The sequence below is a fragment of the Phasianus colchicus genome, chromosome 1 (genome assembly GCF_987193195.1).
Source record: "Phasianus colchicus chromosome 1, bPhaCol1.hap1.1, whole genome shotgun sequence".
NCBI classification, from domain to species: Eukaryota; Metazoa; Chordata; class Aves; order Galliformes; family Phasianidae; genus Phasianus; species Phasianus colchicus.
In genome coordinates, this window is record NC_143436.1 from 61,357,089 (window position 1) to 61,380,232 (window position 23,144).

The window sequence follows — 23,144 nt, forward strand, 5'->3', positions numbered from 1 at the left end:
ATGTAAGCAACCTCAGTATTCTCCCAATGTAAGAAGACAAAAAAAACAGAAGAGAAAGACAGGCTTCTTATCTTTCTTTTTGCTGATCGTTGATGGGCATCTCTTGAACAAACTGGTTGGGTTTGGTTTTTTGGGTTTGGTTTTTTTTGTTTTTTTTTTTTTTGGTTTGGTTTGTTTGGTTTTTTTTGGGGGGTTGGGGGGGAGAGAGGGAGGAGGCTTGTATCCTAAATATTCAAGTAATTTCCTTGGTTAACCTACTTAGAATTTAAATCCAAGAGATTAAGGAAAATTTAACTGCAGAAGTGTTCAGTTCCTAGGTGCCCCGCCTCTGTTGCACAACCCACTGTTCTAACTTGGGCTGTCCTTTTTGAATAAAGAATAGGATGAGTTATTTATCTTGTTAAGGTAGCTACAAAGACAGTGTCTGCAGTGTGAATAACCTAAACCAGGCAATTAAAAACAAGCACACAAATGCTTATTGGAAATAGCTTGGAAGGTCAAGCTCTGTCTTGCAAAGATGAATACGGAAATCTTTAATTTTAAAAGTATGTCAAAGTCGTGCTGGTAGCAATGCTTGCCTCCTTTTGATCTAAAATTTAGGGTTTGAATGGGGGTCTTGGCTATAAAATATCAACTAAATTCTCTTTTCTGTCTGATTGTATTAAAATCCATGTCTATCACTTACTCTGGAATGGTAAGATGATGACAAACATTTAAATTAATTGGAAGAATTGCAGTTCAGGTCTTTCTGCTCTTGTGAGCGCTACCAATTAGAATATGAAATTGTGCTCTCCTTAGTATTTTCTGTCAGGCCTACTGAATCTTTAAATATTTCATGCAAAATGGAAAAGTTTCAACGTGGAGAGATGAAAAGAGCTGCCTGCAGCAAAGTTCCCAAACTCAACAGGATAGCAAGAAGTGTGTTACATTGCCCTGAGACTGCAACAGTGCGATTTTTAGTGAACCAGATAGGAGGAACTCCTGTGTCATTGGTTGTGTTCATACAGTAGGTTGGAAATTCATCTAACCAATATGCCAAGGTGTGGGAAATGTGAATTTGAAACCTGTAAGGCAGCAAAGGAGACTGAATCATGTTCTACTGCCTACAGATGTAAATTTTGTGCTACTGGATGAAAGGCAACCCCATTCCCTGCGCTAATTAGCAATCCTTAAGTTGCCCCATAGAAATAGAGGCAGTAACACCTTGTAAGAAATTATGCTTGCACCTTGGATGTTTTAAGATTTGCATTTCAGGTGGTCATAGAGTACTAAGATGAAAGTACACTAACCAGAAATAGCTTTTAGTGAGCCATGCTTACAAAAATACCTTTGTAATTTGTAGATATAGTTATAATTTGCAGTGAGGCTTAAAGACCAACTTTCATTATTGGAAAAAACAACAAATCCTCAAGGTCTGAAATAAGAGTAATAAGCTTCCAGGGAAGTATAGGTTGAACATAATTGCTTTGACTTTAAATACACTGTCTTTACTAAACTATTTAAGACTATGATCAGTACTTTACCCATCAAAGTAGGATGTAACCAAGCTTAATGGTAGTAAAGGCATTTTTACTTGTCTGTTTCTAGATGGGATCATTTCAACAGTATTTTTCAAGTTTGATAGAGGTCTCTGGTAAGGTTCTAGAAATAGGATTAAGTGGCTAACGTCATGTAGACTTGGAAAAGATTTTTGCCTTTCTGGGGCATCACTGCTTTAAAAGTGAAGCTTGAGAAACGGATGAGAAGGTAAGACTTGTCTGCTCCTTCAGAGAGAAAAGGATGTTTTGTTTGAAAGGTTGTGGAAGAAAGAGCCATAACATCTGAAAAACTAGTTTGTTTATGATGTCAACTAATAAAGAACATGTTCCATTATTCTGAAAAACATAAAAAAAAAAAAGTTGGAAAGTAGAGAAAAGAACTCATTTTGCATACCTCTTTCATGTTGGAAAGGAGTGGGTGTCAGAAGCATAGAATAATTTTCTGTGGCTTATTTTCCCACCACCTTACACATAATGAAGTTTCTTTTCAGCTGAGCAGCTCAGAGAGCAGTGATAGGAATTTGTGTCAATGCTGACCCTTCCTGTCTCCCTACTCCTTCATTTTTCCTTGAAAACTGCATTCAAGGCCACTGCCTACCAGTTATGTTGGGTGTTCCTTAACTCTCTTTTCGTTGCTTAAGACTGATGGATTCTCGTCAGGGCTGTTTGTCACTGTTACTTTTTAACACTATTACTGTTAAATTTTATTTCACATCCCATTTCTGAATAATACAGCAGACTTTGTTTTTGTTTTTTTGATCCAGGTGGTTATAATGGGGGCTTCCCCAGCTTTGGGGGACATAATTTTGTGGGTCTATGAGTCGTGACATTTGCCTATGTAAGCTGAATTGAGATTTCACAGCACATTAGCTGATTGCACTTCTAATGCAGGAATGTTGTTGTGGTGATTTAGTCCACTGATGTTTATAAATAACCCAAGTTTGATTCTGAGACAGCACTGAGTAGAGGAAGTCATTTCATTTAGTAGATGATGTGGTTGCTCAGAAGCTCTTTTCCCTCTTGTAAGAAAGGAAATGCTGAAAAGGCAGTATGTGGAGAGGCAGATGGAAGCATGTAGGAACTTGTTCGTTAGCTGCAGGACAACACACAGCTGGGCTCTGGATAAGTGGGGCTTTTCAAAGCCGTGCTTACAAATGGAATTAACTTGTGTGGAATTGTTCAGTTCTTCTGGTGAGGTTATCTATTTTTAAGTTTAAGGAAATTTGAGGATGTTTTCTCACTGCTGATGTTGTGGTCTTACTGACTATTGGCGCTGTATAGGTACAGATGAGACAAAGTTTTTATGAGCACAGTACATTTTCTCTCACAGCTTGATCAACGTACGTTAATTGAACAGACTGTAGTAGCTCTGATTGCCTACCTGCGTGCTGGCATGTTTGCAGTGGTGCCTCGGTTTTTAAGCTTGAAGGTCTTCTGCCATTCGTACTTGGACTGTGTTTTGGAGAAATGACAAGAAATGAAATTGGAAATGTTTATAAAAAAAAAAAAAGCAAAAAACCAAAAATAGATAAAAAGGTTTTCCAAATTCAGATTGACTCCATTGAGATGTTTCTTTTCTTCTTTTCTATTACTGATGCCAATTTGAAAATAAATCTTAGCAGCCACCAATGTATAAACTAAATGCATATTTAAGAAGAGTAATCAATTATTCCCTAGCGTAATAAACCTGTGCTTAGTTATCACACATTCTACACATTCTATAACCTATTGTTTTAATTTAATAATAGCATGACTATCTGCCAAGTATTGTGCTACTGAAGAAAAGATAATTGCAGCACCTTCAATCCTTTGTGAAGCAAAACTTTTAAGCTGATTTCATTTTATGATGATAACATAAAAAATGGTTCCTCTTTCATCTCCACCAGCTCCTTGGCTACATTACATATTCCCAACCCTACTTTGTGCCAGGATCAGCGTTGGTGTAGTCACATTATCAACTGGATCAGAAGGCTAGCTGAAGAGACTTTGTTTTGGTGGAGCCAGTTTTCAGCTAGATGAAGTTTTGATCCAGAACTTGGGAGAGAGAACTTCATTTTTCGTAACTTGATTTTTTGTCAAGAAAATGAGATTTGACTGCCTTGATGCATCTTTCCACACAACCAAGCTAAATGTTAAATATTTCTGAAACAAATTAAAGCTAGATATGTTTACTGCAAATTATGTTTTCTGCTTTGTTTTCATTGTATCACAGTGTGTCTTCTGCATTGTTTGATAACAGTTGATAATACTAATACTTCACTCCTCATGAATCCTGGAAGTTACTATTAGCAGATGTCGGATTTTTGTTATGTAAATGTAGAGATCAGTCCATCTGACTTGTTCACTTTCAAACAAGATTGTAAGCATGTCTGCCACATGAGAAGAAATGTGTAAAGACATATCACTCAGTGGGTGTCTCATCTGTGGCAATCAGATCTTTGTTCAGTGTCTTAGTACTTCTCTCTTACTGACTTCTGTCAATACTTCTGTCTTACAGAGAAGAATACAAACGTTTACCTAAACATAAAGTAGGGACTTTTTCCCATGCAAGCTGTGCTTCTCCAATTTTATCCCAGTATATTATACTACTACATGCACAGTCACTGAGATAGGATTTCTTGTCTTGCACAACCACAAATGAATGCTGATCATTTGATTGATTGCATGTTGCTCTTTGTAAGGCAATGGTTTGTTCTCTACTAGGGTCCTCATGCATACAATTGTATGCACCACAGTCAGCATATATCCATTTCTCTGTAGTTGTATTTCTTTTTGACATGATATAATCTCATCTGTCAGTCAACTGGGGGAGATCTGTGCTAGGTGTAGTTTTGTTACTAAAGATGGCTGATTATATAGCTGATTATATAGCTGATTATACTTTATTAGCTGGTACATATGTTTTTATAGTCAAATGTCCCTTTGCTTTGTCAAGACAGTAATTCTCATCCAGATCTTCTTATGCAGAATTCTTTTGTAGAATAGAAAAATACTTGGGAGGAGGTGGGAACCCTATCAATTTTTGCCTACTGATATTTTCCCTTTTGAAGAGGTGATTTACTTAAGTTGGTAAAGTGGGAGAGTCACTTGAGTGAGAGATTTCCATTGTTAAACAACTTCTACCATATGTAAAAGAAGGGACTTGAATTTTCTATAGAAAACCGTTCAAATTCTGCTTTGAAAAAACAATGTTGACTTGCCAGCACTGCAGTTTTCTCTTTGTTGGTAGTCGAGGGAGACTGAAGTGGCCTGTATTGTTCTCCTTATTTCTCAGCGGAGGGAATCCTCTGATTTTATTTCTTTATTCTTTTAGCATATGCAGATGACTATCCAAGCTCTTCAAGATGAACTTCGGATCCAGCGGGACCTGAACCAACTGTTCCAGCAGGACAGCAGCTCTAGAACCAGTGAGCCCTTTGTGGCAGAGCTGACAGAGGAAAACTTTCAGCGGCTTCACACAGAGCATGAGCGCCAGGCCAAGGAACTCTTCCTCCTACGTAAAACCTTAGAAGAGATGGAACTGCGCATTGAGACACAGAAACAGACCTTAAATGCACGCGATGAATCCATCAAAAAGCTGCTGGAGATGCTGCAGAGTAAAGGTCTGTCGGCAAAAGCCACTGAGGAAGATCATGAACGAACAAGGCGGTTGGCTGAGGCGGAGATGCACGTACACCACTTGGAGAGCCTTCTCGAACAGAAGGAAAAAGAAAACAACATGCTGAGAGAGGTATGTGACCGAGCTCTGGGTTCAACTCTGATCTTAATGCTTAGTTCTCCATCTCCTCTCCATTTCATATTTTCAAGGAAAGAGTTTTCCATCTTTCTACAAGCTGTGTTTTACGTTGCAGATTTAACAGAATTTGTCCCTTTTTTAAAATTTCTTTGTTTTTCTTGCATGTGGTTTCTGGAATTTTGTACATTATGTCCCACTTTCCCCATCACCACAGTGTTATTCTTCAGAGATGAACTGTTACATGGTCTGTAAAATGTATTCCTGCATTCTGTTCTCGTTTGAGAGAAAGTAGCTACCTGTATTTAGGAGAGTGCTGAGAGAAATCTTTGCAGGAGTAATGGATGATTTCTCTGTGGTTTCCATGGAAACAGTCGTCTTGCTGAGAAGGGTATTTGATAAAACTATTAGCTGCCCTGGATGCACAGCCAAAAAAAAAAAAAAAGAAAAAAGATTACTTAAAGGGACCCTGCTGCAAATATTGCAAACTTTTTCCTCACCTCTCTGAAAATAGAAAAGACGTTATGTCTGTTTCATAGCATGAGAGTATGATGGCAGGCATTCTACACAACAAACTATCCAAAAGTAATTACAACAAACTTTAGGCAACATGAGTTTGAGTATCTTGGAAAAATAAAGGAAAATAAATGAGTTGTGTTGTAGCCAGTGTCCTTAAATTCCTTGACATTAAATGCATTTTCCAATTCTAGTCAACTAGCTTTCTAAAGTATTCCAATATTAACTTCTAAATAACAAGTAATTCAATATGTGTTGTATATGTATTCACTGATGATAAGATTTTCTGTAAAGGTTATTTAATATCCATGTCTGGATTGAATGCGTGAATTGATAACTGTATGTGTATGTCTAACGTTTGTGTGAATCTAATGGCTTGTTTTATGCATTGTGTCTATTATGTGATTCAACATGTTCTTGAAGCTGGACATACTAAAACTGTAAGCCCCCTCTCAAAAAAAAAACAAGGAAGTGAGGTCTTGCAAAGAGATTTTTGAAATGAGCGTTTGCAGCAAATATATACCTCCTCATTCCTCTTATGTTTTCCATTGCCCAACCCATTGTACTTGTGCTCTTGTAAGCATTTATATAAGAAAGCAAGAGCCCATTGCATTTCTGAGCCAGATTTAGGCCAGATTTATTTTTTTTAGAGCAGTAATCTCTTGAGTGTCTGAAGTGAAGATAATATGATTCCAGAGTTTCTACACTATGGTTTTTCCTTTATTTAGCGACCAATGATAATTCTGTTCCAATTCTTGTATCTATTTCAGGAAGAGCCCCAAATGGCTTCCATTTGTTTCTGTTTTAAGTCTGGCATCTTAAATGAGAAGCTGGCAGGAACCGTGTAATTTTTTAGGTGGTTTCTTTTGTTTCTGTATAATGATTAGTAGGTGTTGAACAAGAAGAATCCTTGCTTCATTCTCAAATGTCTGGAAATCATCAATCATTTAAATCTTAGCATTTACGCTAAAAGATTTCCTGGAGAAGGTAGAGATTACTATTGATTTTGAAAGAGCAAATGCTGTTTATCTATCGTATTTTAAAGCTAATTGCTCTTTGCTGCCAACCTCCTTCTAATGCACTGAGAAGGATAAAGTGGGTATGCTGTAACTAGTAGCTCAAGCTGTTGATATAGTGAGGAATTCAGCCTTGAAGCTGAGCACCCCAGTAGCCTCAGAAACGGGATGTCATGTGAGAGGTGACAAACCATCTCTGTGTGGAATTGACTGTGCTCATTGAACTCAAGCTTGTTACTACGAATCTTGTGCATGGGGGTCCAGAAGGCTGGAGAAAATCAGGGGATATTGCAAAACTGAAGCTGACTGCAGCAGAACCAAGATTATTGACTCAGGCTAGTAAAATCTGGCAAGCAGATTTAAAGAGTTCTTGGCCACAAAGTTGCTCTGCCCTACAGGATCTGGTTCAGAGTTGCTGTCATAGAATCATAGAATACGTAGTATTGAAGGGACCCTTAAGGGTCATCTTGTTCAACTCCCATGCAATGAACAGAGACATTCACAGCTAAATCAGGTTGCTCAGAGCCTGATCCAGCCTTGCCTTGAATGACTTCAGGGATAGAGCTTTCACCACATCTCTGGGCAACCTGTTCGAGTACCTCACCACCCTCCCTGTAAAAGACTTTTTCCTTATAACCAACCTAAATCCACCCTTTTTTTAGTTTGAAGCCATTTTCCTTTATCCTGTAATCACAGACCTTGCTGAAGAGTCTGTCCCCTTCTTTCTTGTAGCTTCCCTTTAGATACTTGAAAGGGTGCTGTCAGGTCACCTTGGAGCCTCCTCTTCTCCAGAATGAGCAGCCCCAATTCTCTCAGCCTGTCCTCGTAGGGAAGGTGCTTCATCCCTGAACGTGCTCTAAGAGGTCCATGTCTTTCCTGTACTGAGGGCTCCACATATGGATATAGTACTCCAGGTGAGGCCTTACCAGTGCAAAGCAGAGGAGCAGCTCCCTCATCCTACTGGCCATGTGTCTTTGGATGCAGCCCAGGATATGGTTGGCTTTCTGGGCTGTGAGGGCACATTGCTGGCTCATGTTCAGCTTCCCATCCACCAGTATCCCCAGGTCCTTTTTGGCAGAACTGTGCTCCATCCTTTCATTCCCCAGCTTGTATTGGTAATGGGAATTGTCATGACATGTGCTAACCTTGCAGTTGACTTTGTTCAACCTCATGAGCTACTCATGAGCTCAAGCCTGTCTAGGGCCTGCTAGATGGCATCCCTTCCCTCAGGTGTGTCTACTACACCACACAGCTTGGTGTCATTTGCAAACTTGCTGAGGGCGCACTCACTCTTACTGTCAATGTCATTGATGAAGATATTAAAGAGAATCAGTCCTAGCACTGAACCCTGAGGGGACACCACTTGTTACTGGTCTCCATCCAGACACTGAGCCTTTGACCACTGCTCTCTGGGTTCAGTTCTGCAGCCAGTTCCTTGTTCATCAAACAATGCACCCATCAAATCCATATCTTTCCAATATGGAGAGAAGGATGCTGTGGGGTACCATGTTAAAGGCCTTACTGAAGTCCAGATAGATGACATCACTGGCTCTTCCCTTGTCCGTTGTTGCAATGACATCATCATAGAAGGCCACTAGGTTGGTCAAGCAGGATTTCCCTTTGGTGAAGCCACTCTGGTTCTCCTGTATCACCTCCCTGTCTTTCATGTGCCTTAGAACTTCCAGGAGGATCTGCTCCATGATCTTTCCCTGTGAGACCGACAGGTCGGTAGTTCATGGGTCATCTTTTCTACCCTTCTTAATAAAAGATGTGATGTCGTCTTTTTTCCACCCACCAGGGACTTCACCTGGCTGCCGTGACTTTTCAAATATCATTGTCGCTGCACCACACTTGTATGGGAAAGGGTCCCTGTGTAGATCCTCTAAGGTGTATCCATATCACCTTCCTTACCTAATCTTCTGTTGTGTGTTTATCTGTGTTTTTACATTTTTTGTTTAGTTTAGCCCTTGGCTACCTTAAATACTAACTGCGCAATTTTTTGAGCTGCCTTGAAGAAAACTGTCTATTTAATTGGTTGTGTTATAACTGGTATACCCAGTATCTGGAGACAAGCTAAACTCTTCTTTAAAGCTATTAAAAGGAGCAGTAATATTGCAAATGGATTTGCAATGAACTATGAGGATGCTTCATATTCTAACACATCAGAAAAGCTGAGAGAAGCTTCAGAGCAGTTTTGACCATGTTAGCCAAAGCGTGTTCTGAGATGTCAGAATCCATGGTTACTATTTCTAAGTGTATTACATTTTTGTTAAAGATATTTGCTGGGAATAATAATAAAAATCTATATTCTGAAGGAAAAGATATTCCTTTATTTTTCAGCTATGAAGCATACTTGTAGTGCAGAAGGTGATGTTGAGACTGAAGGACATCAGATGGTGTCTCAGATGGTGCAGGTGCAGTGGCCAGCAGTCTGACCTTAAAAAGTAATCATAAATTAATTGGTTTCTTCTATTACCGTGATTGAACTAAAGATTGCAGTAATTTCCAAAAGAAGGTAAGTTCTTAACAGAATCACAAGTCTGAGCTCTCTACATTTATAACTACAGAAAAGCTTGCCAAGGATACTTTTATTCAGTATTCTGTTTCAAATAATGGCCATACACAGGCACTTAGGAAAGCGTAAGAACAGGGCAAACATGGTAGTTCTCTGTCATATTGTCCTATATTCAAAATTATTTACTACTCAGGAATTTCCTGATGGTCTTGTGATTTGTCAATTTAGTAATTTCCATGGATCTGCCATGCAGGTACTTTTGTCAGTGTCTTGTCCAGCCCATGTAAACTTTTGCAGCTATGGCATCATCTTGTTAGTGGTTCTGCAGGCCTGTTGTCTGCAACAGGAAGAACATACCTCTTTTCTTTTTTTGAACCCATTTCCCAGTGTCTCATTTGATGACCTCTTATTCTTGCTCCAGAAAACAGAGTGAACAGGTGATCATTACTGGGATTGCTGTGCCAACTGTGATTTTAGATTTCTGTCATATCCTTTCCATGTTCTCTCTTTTTGCAGGCTGAAAACTCATTTGCTTCTTAGGCATGCCTCGTATGGAAGATACGCAGTATCTTTGATAATATCCCAGAGCACTGTCTCAGTTTATTATTCAGGTTATGAAATGGATTCTCCTCTAGATGATGTGATTGATGTATCTCTGATCAATTTGACCCTGTTGGACTTTCCCCAGATGTCTTCCTGAATTATGGGCAGTTCAAATAATCTTTCCATGCTACTTCATAGGAAAGATCAGGTATCCATCCTACATAATGTAGGATGTATTTGGCACCAATATAGAGGACACTTTCTCATGAACACAAAAAATGAAAAATTACATGTTTTACTGAACATCTAAGCACAGATATGGATCTGCATGCAGTAACTTCAGCAGATGACAGTGTGATTGCATCACATTCCACATTCCTCCACTGCGGAAAACAAGCTTAAGCTTCAGAGCATATAAAAAGAAGTCTGCTATTTTGAATACCCCTTCTTAAGTCTTATTGAAGATTATTCATATTACTGTTGGTATTCTAGACCAAAGTTTCAGAAACGAGATTATTTTCATGCCAGCAAGAAATACTTGATGAAATCCAACAGCTAGACTTACAACTTCCAGAATAACTCCTGCGTGACATTAACTGCCATTTCATAGTTCCAAACTCACCTGCTGCAGAATTATCAGTGGTGGCAGTGACAGCACATTGCTCTAAAGATAACGGGGCTTGCTGTGCTCTTTTTGACATCCTCCCCACTCCTTTCAAAATACTAGATGAACTGGCAGCAAATACATCTTACTTCACTGTGCACAGTAGTGGATACACAAAACATCAGCATAGCTGTGATTGTATCCACTCCTGGTGTTGTAGAGTACTGTGGTCAAGATACTTCATAAGGACAGTTCAACATCATCACACCAGCTTGATTAATCCTTTTTCTTTTGAATTCTTCTTTATCATCTGTCTTTAGGAATATACATATCTGAACAAAGACCTGAGATTATGCACTAATAATGTCACAGTCAATAAAGAGGTAACTTCTTGAGAGTTTTTGGAGAGGAAAAAAAAAATAGGCCAAATTTCCCATCTGCCTAGAAGGAAGGATAAAAACAGAACCATCTGTATTTGTTCTACCCAGGGGGAACAAAAATAAGCTGCACAGTGTATATTATTGTCAGATACAGTAAACTTCAGCAATGTTGTCCCATTTTCTTACTTCTTCACTGGGGATATCAGCACCGACCTTACAACAGTGGTTAATCTGATAACCGTTCATCTCTGGATTGTTACTGGACATGTATACGCTACAAGCCAAATATATCTTTCCAATGGCATATACTAACTGGAATCTCCAGAGTATACTGACACATCACTGTATTCATTATACCCAGATAGGGATACCTTCAGATGATGTCTTCTCTCCTGAGAACTGAGGAAGATGTATGAAGGAAAGTTCCCAAATGTACTCTCTTTTCACTGACCAGTGTGTTTGTTGGTATCTACCTGTTACTTCTTTGAAGCCTTTAATCCTATAATGTTTTGTATAACATGCATTCGGAGTCTCGATAGCACAACGCCCTGACCTTTGGCTTATCCTGAGAAGATGCAGAAGTCGTGTACAGTGCTAGTTTCTCTTCCTCTGTGAAGATTCTAGTGCATACTTACAATGAAGGATATGCATGTCCTACAGATGACTTGAGTCAGATTGATTTGCTGTCCAGTAGGCCCCTTGAAGTTAAATGATGATCAAATTGGTATTCTCCTAGGGGAGGGGAGTGATTGGCTGCGATTTTGAGACAAAGTGAACGTTGGAGGTAAGATGGGGTTGTGTTCTTTGAGATGCCAGCACAGAGATGAGTGGCAACATACTTCATCATACAGAAGGAAACAGTTGTTTTACTTGACAGACAAAAATTAGAAAATGTAGGAAAGAAATCTGAACTGTTATTCCAGGCCTGCTCTTCTAATACAGCCAAGTGCAGAATTGAATTAAGGAGTAAGGAATAAGTGTTTAACAGATAAAGGGTGGTTTTGTATGTAAAGCAATCACTAAAGTGGATTGTTCATAGGGGTGCTCATTTAAAATGAGCTTAAGGAAAGAGGTTATGGCAGAAAAAGCTATTATTTGTTTTCGTCTTCACTGTGTGTTGAAATGGCAAGCAAACAAAGTACTGTTTGTGAAGTGTATGACAGTTATCTAGCATGGCCTTATTACAAGGACTGATCCTTATTTGTGGCTAATTTGAATCAAACAGTGCTTACTTTATTATAGGAACAAACTCAAAATTTCTGTGAGTACCCATTCTGGCATCTCCACTGCTCCAGAAAGCAGAGGCACAAGGCTATAATATAGATGTATTTGATTTAGCTTTGTATTATCTAATTTGATACTGAGACAGCAAAACAGAAGCAGCGTGGAGCTCCGTGAGAAGGGTAAGCTGTGCCATCTAAACATGCCACTGGAGTACTGCTGAAGAGTGATGTTGCCATTTTATAATGCTCCACGAAAAGAAAGGTTGTTTGCCTTATCTGAGCAGATCTGAGCAGATTTTAATTAACTGTGACAAGTTTTGCAAAGAAGTTCTTTTTCCATGCATGTGTTAAAATTCTTACCCTTTTCTGCTCCAGACTTGGAGAAGGATTTAGAAATTTTAATTAGAGCAATTAGAGTGATCTCAAAGAACGCTTTTGTCCAGTTCCAAGATTTTGCAACATAAATAAGACACACTTTTTGAGAGTGGTTTGCAATAGCATGTAGGCTGGTTCAGTAACTGGAACTCTCACACGATTGTAGTATGGGACATATTTCTAATGAGTTAAGTAAAATTCCTGCTTTGTTCAGCTGCTGCATCGTTCTTTTAGCCTTTTAGAAGAGGTTAGCAGGGAGAAATAATTTAAATCAAGGTAATTTGAATGGTTCAGTTGTAGATTAGAATAACTTAATTTCTCTAGAAACAGCTTTCAAACATATTTAGATTTTTTAGAACAAAAATTGAGAATTTGGGCTATTGTAACTTGAGGGCAAAACGTATAAAGCACAATTTGTACATTTGGTTCTTTTCAATGCATTTATAGTTTGGAAAGTCTTATGTGAGCTTTATAAAAGAATGACATTTTAAAATGTTTAAAGTTGTTATTTTCATCCTTCCTCAGTGCAGGGGTTGATTGCATGACAGTTCTTTCAGAACTGATTTTAAGCAAAAAAAAAATTGGGGTGAAAAATTCCATATTTACAGACTATGGAGAAATCACAGATACTTTCTGATTATCGTATGGCAAATTTCTGATACTTGTGGAGTTTGGGCAATTATTTAATTATGGGTAGGATTTAAGTGAATAGCTAAAAGCAGAGCTACAGTCATCTATGAAAGTGTATGGTTGTCTTTTTTCTCTGTGTAATAGTTATGATCTCATCAGTGTGAAATAATCCACAAAAATTCAGCTTCAAAATAAGTCTGTTTTTTTGGTGGTTTTTTTTTTTTTTTGGTACTTACACAAGGCAAAATTTGTAACTGAGTTCACTTTAGCACTTCTGTCCCCTAGAAGTGAAATTTTAAAAAACATCTAAAACAATTACAGTGATGGAAACCTGGCTATGGTTAATAGGTTTAAATAATTAAGGTTTGATGTCTTTTGATATTTTGTTTTATTAGAGGATTTTGCTTGTCAATATATCTTACATAACTTTATTTACCAATTACATCCATTACATTCAAGTACACTTTCTTTGTCAGTGTTCATGTTATCCTGCACCCTTCTTCAGTAGAGGTGATATTTGTGGAACTTTGTTTTTGAAAACTTGAAGCTTTGTAGCATCAGAAAGTATAAAAGAATTTGAAAATGCCATTAACAATTTTGAAGCTAAGTTAAGGAACAAGTAGAAAATATATGCTTGTTACTCCTTAAAGAAAAGAAACAAAAAGAAGGAATTAAGAATTCTTAGCATATAAGTAAAAAAAAACTCTAAACAAATAGGATTTTAATTTTTAATCAACTTTCCCTTAGTTTTTGGAATTCACACTTCTCTTGTCAGATTTCAACACTATGACTTATTAGAACTAATAGGTTAGTTTGAATTGGTCTCTCTCATTTTTAATCTAATGCTGGAGTTTTATGGGATTTTGCTTTTAATTCCTGCTGATCTGATCATAGAGATGAACTAGGTTGTGTGGTTTAGTTTTTAGTTCACGTGACGCCTTTGTTAACAGATCTTGTGTGTCCTAGTATTTGAGTTCTTAGCTGGATTTTGAAATCACTGGTTGAATTGTCATAGAAATGCAAAGCATGGAGATGAATAACTAGGAGTAACTGAGCTTCAAAGCAACTGGCACCATCTGTTATTCATCTGTGTGGAATTTCCAGCACATCTTTCGAATTTATGGTCATTATTAACACGATCGATTTATTTCTCAGGGAATTACATTGATTATGTTCACAAATACAGGAAGTGAGACAAATTAGAAATGGATAAGCAATTTATGAAGGACCTACCATGATTATTGGTTCTAAATTTCTATGACTGTATTTTTAGTAAGAGAACTTGGACAGTAATCAGATGTATTACAGATAACTTTTATTACACATTCTGGTTTTTTTTTAGTTCAATTTCATGTGTTGCTAAAGTAAGGGTTAATTGTATAGTTTTTGATGAGTTTCTGAAAAATACTCATAAAAATCCTGAAAGTAAGCAATTTTGACACTTCCAATCACTGTCTGGTCCCAATTTGTATTCTGCAGAATTACAGAGTCAAGCAGGTTGAAAGAGTTCTAGAGAAGTCACTTCATTCAACCTCCTGCTCAATTTTGGTCTCTGCAATAATGGGGATTCCACAGCCTCTCTAGGCTTCTCTTCCAGTCTGTGATTGCTCTTTTAATTTCTTTTTTTCCATTTTATAAGTCAGAATTTATTCTGCTGCATCTCTTGCTGTAGTTCTGCACACTTCTGTAAAGAGTTTTGCTTCGTCCTCACTGCAGTGTCCAATTAGATAGCTTTAGACAGCACTAAAATTCCCCCCAAGCCTTTTCTCTGCAGCTGAACAAAGCCAGTACTCTCATCCTATCCTCTGACATCATATGTTCTAGACACTGTCCATCTTGGTGACTATGTTGAACTCTCCTCAGCTTTTCAATGTCTTCCTTGCACGTGGGAGACCAAAATTGGGTACAGTGCTCCAGGAGAGATCTCACAAGAGCCATTTAGTGAAATAATTCCTTGCCTTCTCCTGGTGTGTATATTGTTAGTAATACAGCCCAGGATGCAATTGCTGTCAGCAAGGACACGCTGTTAACAACTAATTCCTGTCTTCTGCAAATGTCACATAATCTACAAACCTTCCAAAAGAGCAATCTATCCCATAACCTGGATTGTTAATAGAGGCACTGAGCGATATCAGCCACAGTGTTGGCCTCTGAAGGTTACTGGGAGTAAGCAGCAACCCATTGGACTTGATGTTGCTGATCACTACGCTCTGACAGTCCAGGTACTTTTCCATCTACCTTATGGACCACATATCCAATTTGTTTCTGATTTGGCTACAAGGATTTTTGGAGGCCATATCATAAACCTCAGTAAAATCAAGATACAGCATCTACCACTCACTGTTTGCCCACGCAGTCAGCCATCTCGTCGTGGAGGAAAATCAAGTTAGTCAAGTAAAATTTGCCTTTGTACAGAATTATAGATTCATTTGTAACATTAAGTAACTTCTTAATTTAACAGTTCTTCTCTATGCTAACACTGAACTGTGTTCATGGATTTCTTTTTGTTTGTTTTATAATATTTGCATTTCATTGTAATTAATAGGAACTAGGCTGCTGAATTCTTTCAAGGACTTTGAAATGAAAGGCTGACAGAAAAGCTACCTGAGAAACAAAGCTTTAAGTACAAAAGGTATAATGTTCTCAGAGTTAGGCCTGGACCACAGGTTGAAGAATAAAAACAAGCATCTCGTCTACTGAATAATGCGAAGATCCTGCAGACAAAATAATATTAAAATCGTATAAAGTCATGAATAGGCCAGTTTAGGTTGAAAAGAGAAAGTTGCTTCCTAAGTTATCTGCTAAGTTTTTAACTGCAATCATATTGTTTATGTATGTCCTTTTTTTAAGAAGGAATTTATGTATGGAAGAGAGTCTACTTCAAAATTTTTTCTCCTTCATTATCCATATGATGCATACTGTCTGATTAAGTAGGTTCTGCAGGAAATAGAAGACATTCTCCTCTACATTTGGAAAGTGCTTATCTTGTGATGCTACTGAAAGATAAGTTTTGTTTTTAAGCATAAAGCCTACTCTCTTAAAATTCGTTTTAAATGCACCTTTGTGCTTCATCCAAATGCATTACAAAATCAGATGCAGAACTAACCGAGGGAGTAGCCGTGAATAATACAGTCAGGTAATTAAGGAAGAGAAGGTTGTGATTAAATTCCTCCCTTTATTATTATACATGTGTATATATTAATAGTTTTTAGGCGTGGTGTGATACTACTCAGTATTGAGGACTTCTTCGATTCTTAACTATGACATCTGATTTCCAATTATTTTGGCACTTTTTGGTCAGGAAAAAATAAATAATAATAAAAAAAAGATAATTTGTCATTTTTTAAATATTTAAGATGCATATAAAATACTTTATCACAAATATACTGTACATACTTAATTTGTTAGTACAGTTGGTCTACAGTTGTATGTAATTATGCTGGGTAGAAAGTTATGGTATTGTTTCTCACAGACAGAGAGTGCTACATTGCAGACCTACTTGGCAAATACAAGGTAAAAAGGTGCATGCCTTTAATTTCTCTTTTTTGAAGTAGATTGTTTTTAAAGGAAAAAAGCTATTCTTAATTAAAAATTGATAATGATGAAGTGCTAAACTCAGGTCCGGTTATGACAGCCACACTGTTTAAACCTTCTGACTATTTCTATCCTTCAGTTTCCAGCTATTGAATCTCATAGTTTGTCCAGAATTATCCATTTTGAATTTTCGTTGCCTCTGTAGGCGTTTTAAAGTTTGTGGTTAAGTTGCACCATAATTAGTTTTGTTTTTATTTTTTTCTAAAGACAGATTATGTGCCTGCAACCATTCTTTGAATTCTCTTCATTATAACAACATCCTTATTAAGACACAGACTTGATACACACCTGTAGAGGTAGCACTAGTGCCAAGAGGGTAATAAGGTATCACTCCAAATAAATCTATTTTTGTTTACATAAAATAATCTACTCCATTATCTTGTAATAATGTGATATTAAACACAAAACTTGGAATGAATTTGAAAATATAAGCATTCTTCAATTTTCTTGGCAACATATTCGTAATAACTGGTAGCTAGATGTTCCCACTGGGTAGCTGAAAAGGAAACACAGTGTGTATTTTTAACCAAAACAATAGGTAAGAGTGAGAAGCATGCACATGGCAGGTGATGTGGGAACAAGTAGCTTATTTTTTATTTCCTTTTTGTTATGTTTTTTTTTTGTTTTGTTTGTTTGTTTGTTTTGTTTTTAATAAAGAAATCCTTGGGCATGTAAAATATTAAAAATATACAAAAATAAAAAATATATCCCTTGTTATAGTATAAGCTTGATTTGAAGGCAGAAGAAAGAGTGTTTAATTACTTATCAGAACAGATAACTCGTAAGGAGTGAAGGATTGGTTGGAAGGATTGTATTTTTCTGATCAGAATATCCGAGTGTTGCCCTTTGCTTGGATTACTATGCAGAGTCCTGTTATGAAGATTTAAGTACTAATTGTCAACCATTTATGTGGTCCACAATAGAACCTGAATGTGTCAGTGATTTATTAATATTGCTGTCTTCTATCACACAGATAAGTGAAAACCTACATTTCACAATTAAGAAGGATGCTTCTGCACAGTGTTCCTTCAGCAGCCACGCTTAAATTTGTGTTCTAGGGAGTTCCGATGTGACTGCAGCCCTATTTTCAGACCCTTCAGAATCATAGACATGCTTCCAAAATCAAGTCCTTATTGTGCAGTTGACAGGTGGGAGGTGTTGTTTTTCAGTAGGTTATAATTCACCCAAATCACAGTGGAGTTATTAAATATGATAGAAGTAGGACGTTTCCTTTGTTGAAGTGCAAAGGATTGTTTCAGACAGTGGAGATACAGACTTTTCTAAAGAAAAAGCTTGGAAGAAGAATTTTCTATTTGTGAAAATGCCATGCAATGTGAAAAGGAGACAGTCTTGTGTCAGCATGCCTTTAGAAACATGCTGTTTGGGTGCTGGGTCTTCCACCTATTGCATTTCCATAGTAGTAATTCCTTGTTTATTCTCAGGTGACTGCACAACTGGAAATTATTTAGAACTTAAATGCACTGCTGAAAGTAGATTGTTCAAAACAGATGTTTGGTATATATATATATATATATATATAATTATTTCTCATTTTCTAAAAGTCCAGAGTAATTGTTTGTACATCTTTTCTATTATCATCCTTTTTCATTTTCTTCTACAATAATAGTATTTAGATGGTTGTTCAACTGATGTTACAAGGAGACATAACTTTCTGAATCTAGTGAAAGTTCATGCAATTCAGAATGGGATACTTTTTTTTCAAGCTCAAAAGGGTGAGGAACTGTCTTCAGAATTATTCTCTTCTGCCCATGCATGTATTTTTAAGTTGAGAAACCTGAGTAAAAACAACTTTTTAATCCTGAAATATGGGTGACTCAAACCTTTTTTTCTTCCTCTACGTGTTATTTTTTTTCCATTTATTTATTTCTTAATGTGAACATGAAGTTTGAAAGTGTCCACAATGTATGAGTGGGGTGTCTTCAACTGTGGATAGTTCTATCAGAGGAGCCAAGCTGCAACCTTTGAGATGTGTTGTTTATATGTATATCCTCTATTTGTGCTTTCATTGCCAAGCAACGATTACAGAAGAACTTGGTATTATAGCACATTGGCTGTGCATTACGAAGAGTGTTCTCAAATACCACCTCACTTAATGTGCCACATGGACCTTTACAAAAGGGCCACCCAGTTCCTTATCTTGTCTGTTCCTCTCAATCTGAGAATCACAGGAAGAGGATTTGAGAACTCAAAGGAGGGACGGGAGGATGTGGAGAGTATGTGAGTCTCTTCTGAAGAATAGTTAGAGGTCATCTGATCATCTGATTTTCTTTCTTCTTCAAGTGTTGCTGCTCACTTCAACCAAAGACATAGTGAATTTGAGAGTTCATCAGAAATTACAGGACTACCTCTGCAGAGCGGAAAAGTATCTGAATATTTCTCCAATAATACACTGTTTGGTGAATGCATGAATGTAGTTGCAAGTGTCCACTCTGTAAACTCCAGAGATGGGCATTTTTTCAGGAGAAGGCCACTCCTATCACTTGAATTGTTCAGAAGCACCCTTTGAAAGTTTTTGAAGGCTCCAATTTAGCTGATGTTGAAGTTGCATGCTAAGATATTCAGTGAAACAGTGTCTGTAACAAGATATTATACAACAATACAACAATATGTATTCACAGATCAAGAGAAGGACTGATAGCCAATCATAGGATTGTGAAGCAATCCTTGAATCTGCTCAATAAGGAGAGCTTACGGAATTTGCTGGAAATGGATCAGTATGCCATAGCTACCTAAAGAAATGCAGTTCAGTTCATTCTCTGTGGAGGAAGACCAAGATCACTGAAGAAGAGTTTTTTGTGATGGCTGCTAGTGAGAGTAGTGAGTAAATAGGTGGATATTGGATCTGCTTCTCATTGTGTTTCTAAATTCTTCTCTTGAGTGCTAGAGGCTTATTATAGCTTATTCTTATAAAGGCAGTATGTGGTATGATGGTTTTTGATTGAAAGCGATGAGATATAGCTTTGAGTTTCACGTGGGGAACATGTATGGTGGACTTCCTATGCATAGTTGAAATGTTTGTAGAGCAAATTCAAGCTCATAAGGAGCTTCTTTTTTAGCACCACATAGTTGTGTACTCAAATGAATCTCATTACGTAGTTGAATAGCGAGTAGTGGAAAGAGATTGGAAAAGTACTTTCATTGATATGTTTCAATGAAATGCTGAGGCTGGACGTGGTGACATGAGGATGTTAGTCCAGCTTTGTAACAATGAAATACTGTGTCTTGACAGCTTCTTATTCTTAGTGAGAGTGGGCATAAGAAACAGGGTAAAAAAGGTTCAGTTGTCTGGGAGGGCTGCTGTTTGCTTTTAGAAATCGTACAACGTTGTTAAGGAGATGATCTTTGCAAGATTTTGAAGGCCCTATTATCAACTCCCTGGAAAGAGCATCTCAGTGAAGTGTGCTCCCCCAGGCCCTCCCCAAGATTTAACATCAGCGTCTTTAATGTAGAGCAGTGCCCACCTCACTTGGTTTACAGCCTGCTGAAGAGATAGAAGCAGTATCTGTTTGCAGGCAAGAAGAAGCATGCTGCTGACCCTCTACCAGAAGGCAGCTGTGAAAGACTGTTAGAGACCAACTGAGAGAAATATATAGATATATAAAGGGTTGTTTCTGGTTTACTTGTCCAAGATCCTTTTATCAGGGAATATCACTCTAAATTGCAAATATACTTCTAAAAACACTTTCTCAGTAAATCCATAAATACAGTATTTAAAGACAAAATTGCTGCTGGATTTTGTTGTTATTAGCATTCACAAGCTTAAACTTCAGCAAGTCTCCTTGTGCAAAACTGATGGAAAATTCTTCTTGTGGCCCTTGTCACATGGCTACACATTTCTACCTGGCTCATTTCAGCAGCTGTTTAAGAATATTTATTTTTAACATAGTTAAGTAATATTTTCAGTATTTTGAAATTTCTATACTACTCTATACCTTTCTCATTCAGATAACTGACCACCATATGACTACCATAAAGGATGTTATCTTTTCCTTTCCTATCTCTGTTGAAAACACAAGTTTGTGGATGGCTTTTTGGATTTGTCTTGCAGGGGTTTTATGGGAGTGTGTGGCTAACCTACGTGCATCTAGACAAATGGTTACATTAACTGATATTAGCTATGCTATAGGCACCAAAGTACTCTTATGTCATATAATACATTCTAAATGTATTCATGTGCCTACATTTAATATTAGTGTTGATGTAAGGATAATATTTTGACAAAAATAATAAAGCAGTATTTATTGTTTCTCCTGTATTCGCACTTGTTTGGTTTGAAATATGTACCTACTTTATATGAGAGAACAAGCTGTTTTAGCTTTCTAGCATTTTCCATTTTATTCCATTGAGAGCCCTTTGAAACATGCCAGGTCTGTAAATTCACATAAATGGAAATATCACATGGACATTTCTAACCTCCTCTTTGCACGCTCTGATCTTCTAGAACAAGATGATATTCAGTTTTGTGCTTTAAGCTACGTTCTAGCTCCAGTGGAGAAAGATTTTCATCATATGCCATTAAATGTTGCTGCTATGCGGTAAAAAAGTTTTTAAAAGTTATCAGCTGCACTCTGTAGCTTGTTGAAACCACAGCATTATTGTTTTCAGTACACATGTAGTTAAGTAATGGACGCGTATGCCTTCTGTGAGAATATACTAACAGTTTAGATCAATCTAACAGTAGTTAAATTAATACTCACAGTTTAGATTACCAGGCAAATGACAGGTTTATTTTAGTATATTCAACTACCTTATCAACAGTTTATTTTGGAGGAAGTAGATGGTCAAATATGCAGTTTCTCTTGTGTCTTTTCCACTGTGATGATGATACTGTTCATTGAGCTTTTGTATATCCTTTTTTTTTTATTCATGTAAGAGATCATAAAACAAAATGTATGAACCGGTGACTTCAGAAAGCAGTTAAATTATGCCATGTATGAGAAAGAGAAGGCTGTAGTAATTTTGTTTGTATATGATAAATGGGATGAAATGCCTTTAGGCTAACTTTTGCTTTGTTTTCTCCTCACATAGGAGATACATCGACGGTTTGAAAACGCTCCTGACTCAGCCAAGACAAAGGCTCTGCAAACTGTTATTGAGATGAAGGTAAACAGTTGCATATAGCCAGCAGGAGAGAATATTCTTTGTAAAATGGGTTTTCACAGGAAAATAGACTGCTTCGAGTGCCATATACTTCTGTCAATCTCCTAATTTAAAAAAACATGTATATAAATATATATATAATTTTATCATTATCATTGTGTATCTTATAAAGATCAGTGAAAACACAAAACTACTTCATGACACAATAAAAACATGTTTGTTGTCTGCTTATGGCAACATATACAGATTCCTTTCAGTTAGCCAAGAGTCCATTGTATTACAAGAATGAGATGATGGATTTTTAGGTCTTTACGATGATGTGGGTTGCTTTCTTTTTAAAGTATCAACCTTTGAAATGCCATTTTTTTTTGCTTTTTGTCTATCAGTGATGTTAGCAATTTCCAACTGCAAAATCCACTTAAAGAACAGGTTGTATAATTGGAGAGGTGTCTGTATACCGTCTTAAACCTAACTTTTCTGGGTGAATTTGTGATTGAATTCTTCAGCCATTAACTCAGATATCTAATGGAGCAATGGCAATTTGCCAAGTGGACTGCGTAATCGTATTTCTTACTGGATCGTCCATAAAGTATATAAAACAAGCAAGGTCTGGGCAAATACAGTTGAAAATTGGAAACTGTCTTTGCAAACTGTTCTCTTCAATTACCATGCCCTCCTTTTCTCTCACCTTCTGTATCTGTCCCTTTTTCTTTTGTTTTCCATCCATTTTTCCCTTCCAACTCATTCCATTCCATCTCAGTATTTTCTGTAGTCATTTCTCATCTTTTTACTCTGGAGCCTTTCTTCTACTGTCTTTCTTTTATTATTTTTCTTTATGATCCATAGCAATGAAAACTAATTGACCATCTGGTAACAATAAGCAGTCTTATGATCTAAAAGGAAATATAAGTATTTCTTGGAAATGATGTGAGGGCTGAAATTGAATACTGTTGTAAATTACAACATAGCACTTTACCTTACTGTAGTTTTTTTTGTTGCAAAAGTCTGCCTTACTGATTTTAACTTCAGCATCAAAAATTAAGCATCAAACTACATCTTTATAATGGTCCATTAGAACGATGTTAACTCATGGATAAAAACTTACATATGAAGGTCTTTCATGCTTTTATTCAGCTGTATTTTGATTATCAAAAAATATGATTAAGAGATAGTATATGAAAAAAATGGAGGATAGCTTCAAATTCAATCTGTATTTCAAAAAAAATATTTTGGAAAAACAGAGTTTAAAAAAATAGAGAAAAAAGGAAGGAAAAAAAGACTGCCCTAAAGATAGCATTTCATAAATGCACATGCATGTAAAAAGTTTGCGTGGAGCTCTGTGTCCTGAATTAATCT

At 37.0% G+C, this 23,144-nt stretch overlaps 1 protein-coding gene across 9 annotated transcripts in view; it reads left to right on the forward strand.

Moving 5' to 3' along the window:
• The window catches only part of ERC1 (ELKS/RAB6-interacting/CAST family member 1), a 291,931-nt gene that overhangs the window by 59,687 nt on the left and 209,100 nt on the right, over nucleotides 1-23,144 (forward strand). For all 9 annotated transcript variants that reach the window (XM_090145169.1, XM_090145142.1, XM_090145146.1 and 6 more), the window contains exons 3-4: nucleotides 4,852-5,268; nucleotides 21,717-21,791. In XM_090145169.1, the coding sequence (XP_090001295.1) occupies nucleotides 4,852-5,268; nucleotides 21,717-21,791 (492 nt within the window). The remainder of the gene's footprint in view (nucleotides 1-4,851; nucleotides 5,269-21,716; nucleotides 21,792-23,144) is intronic.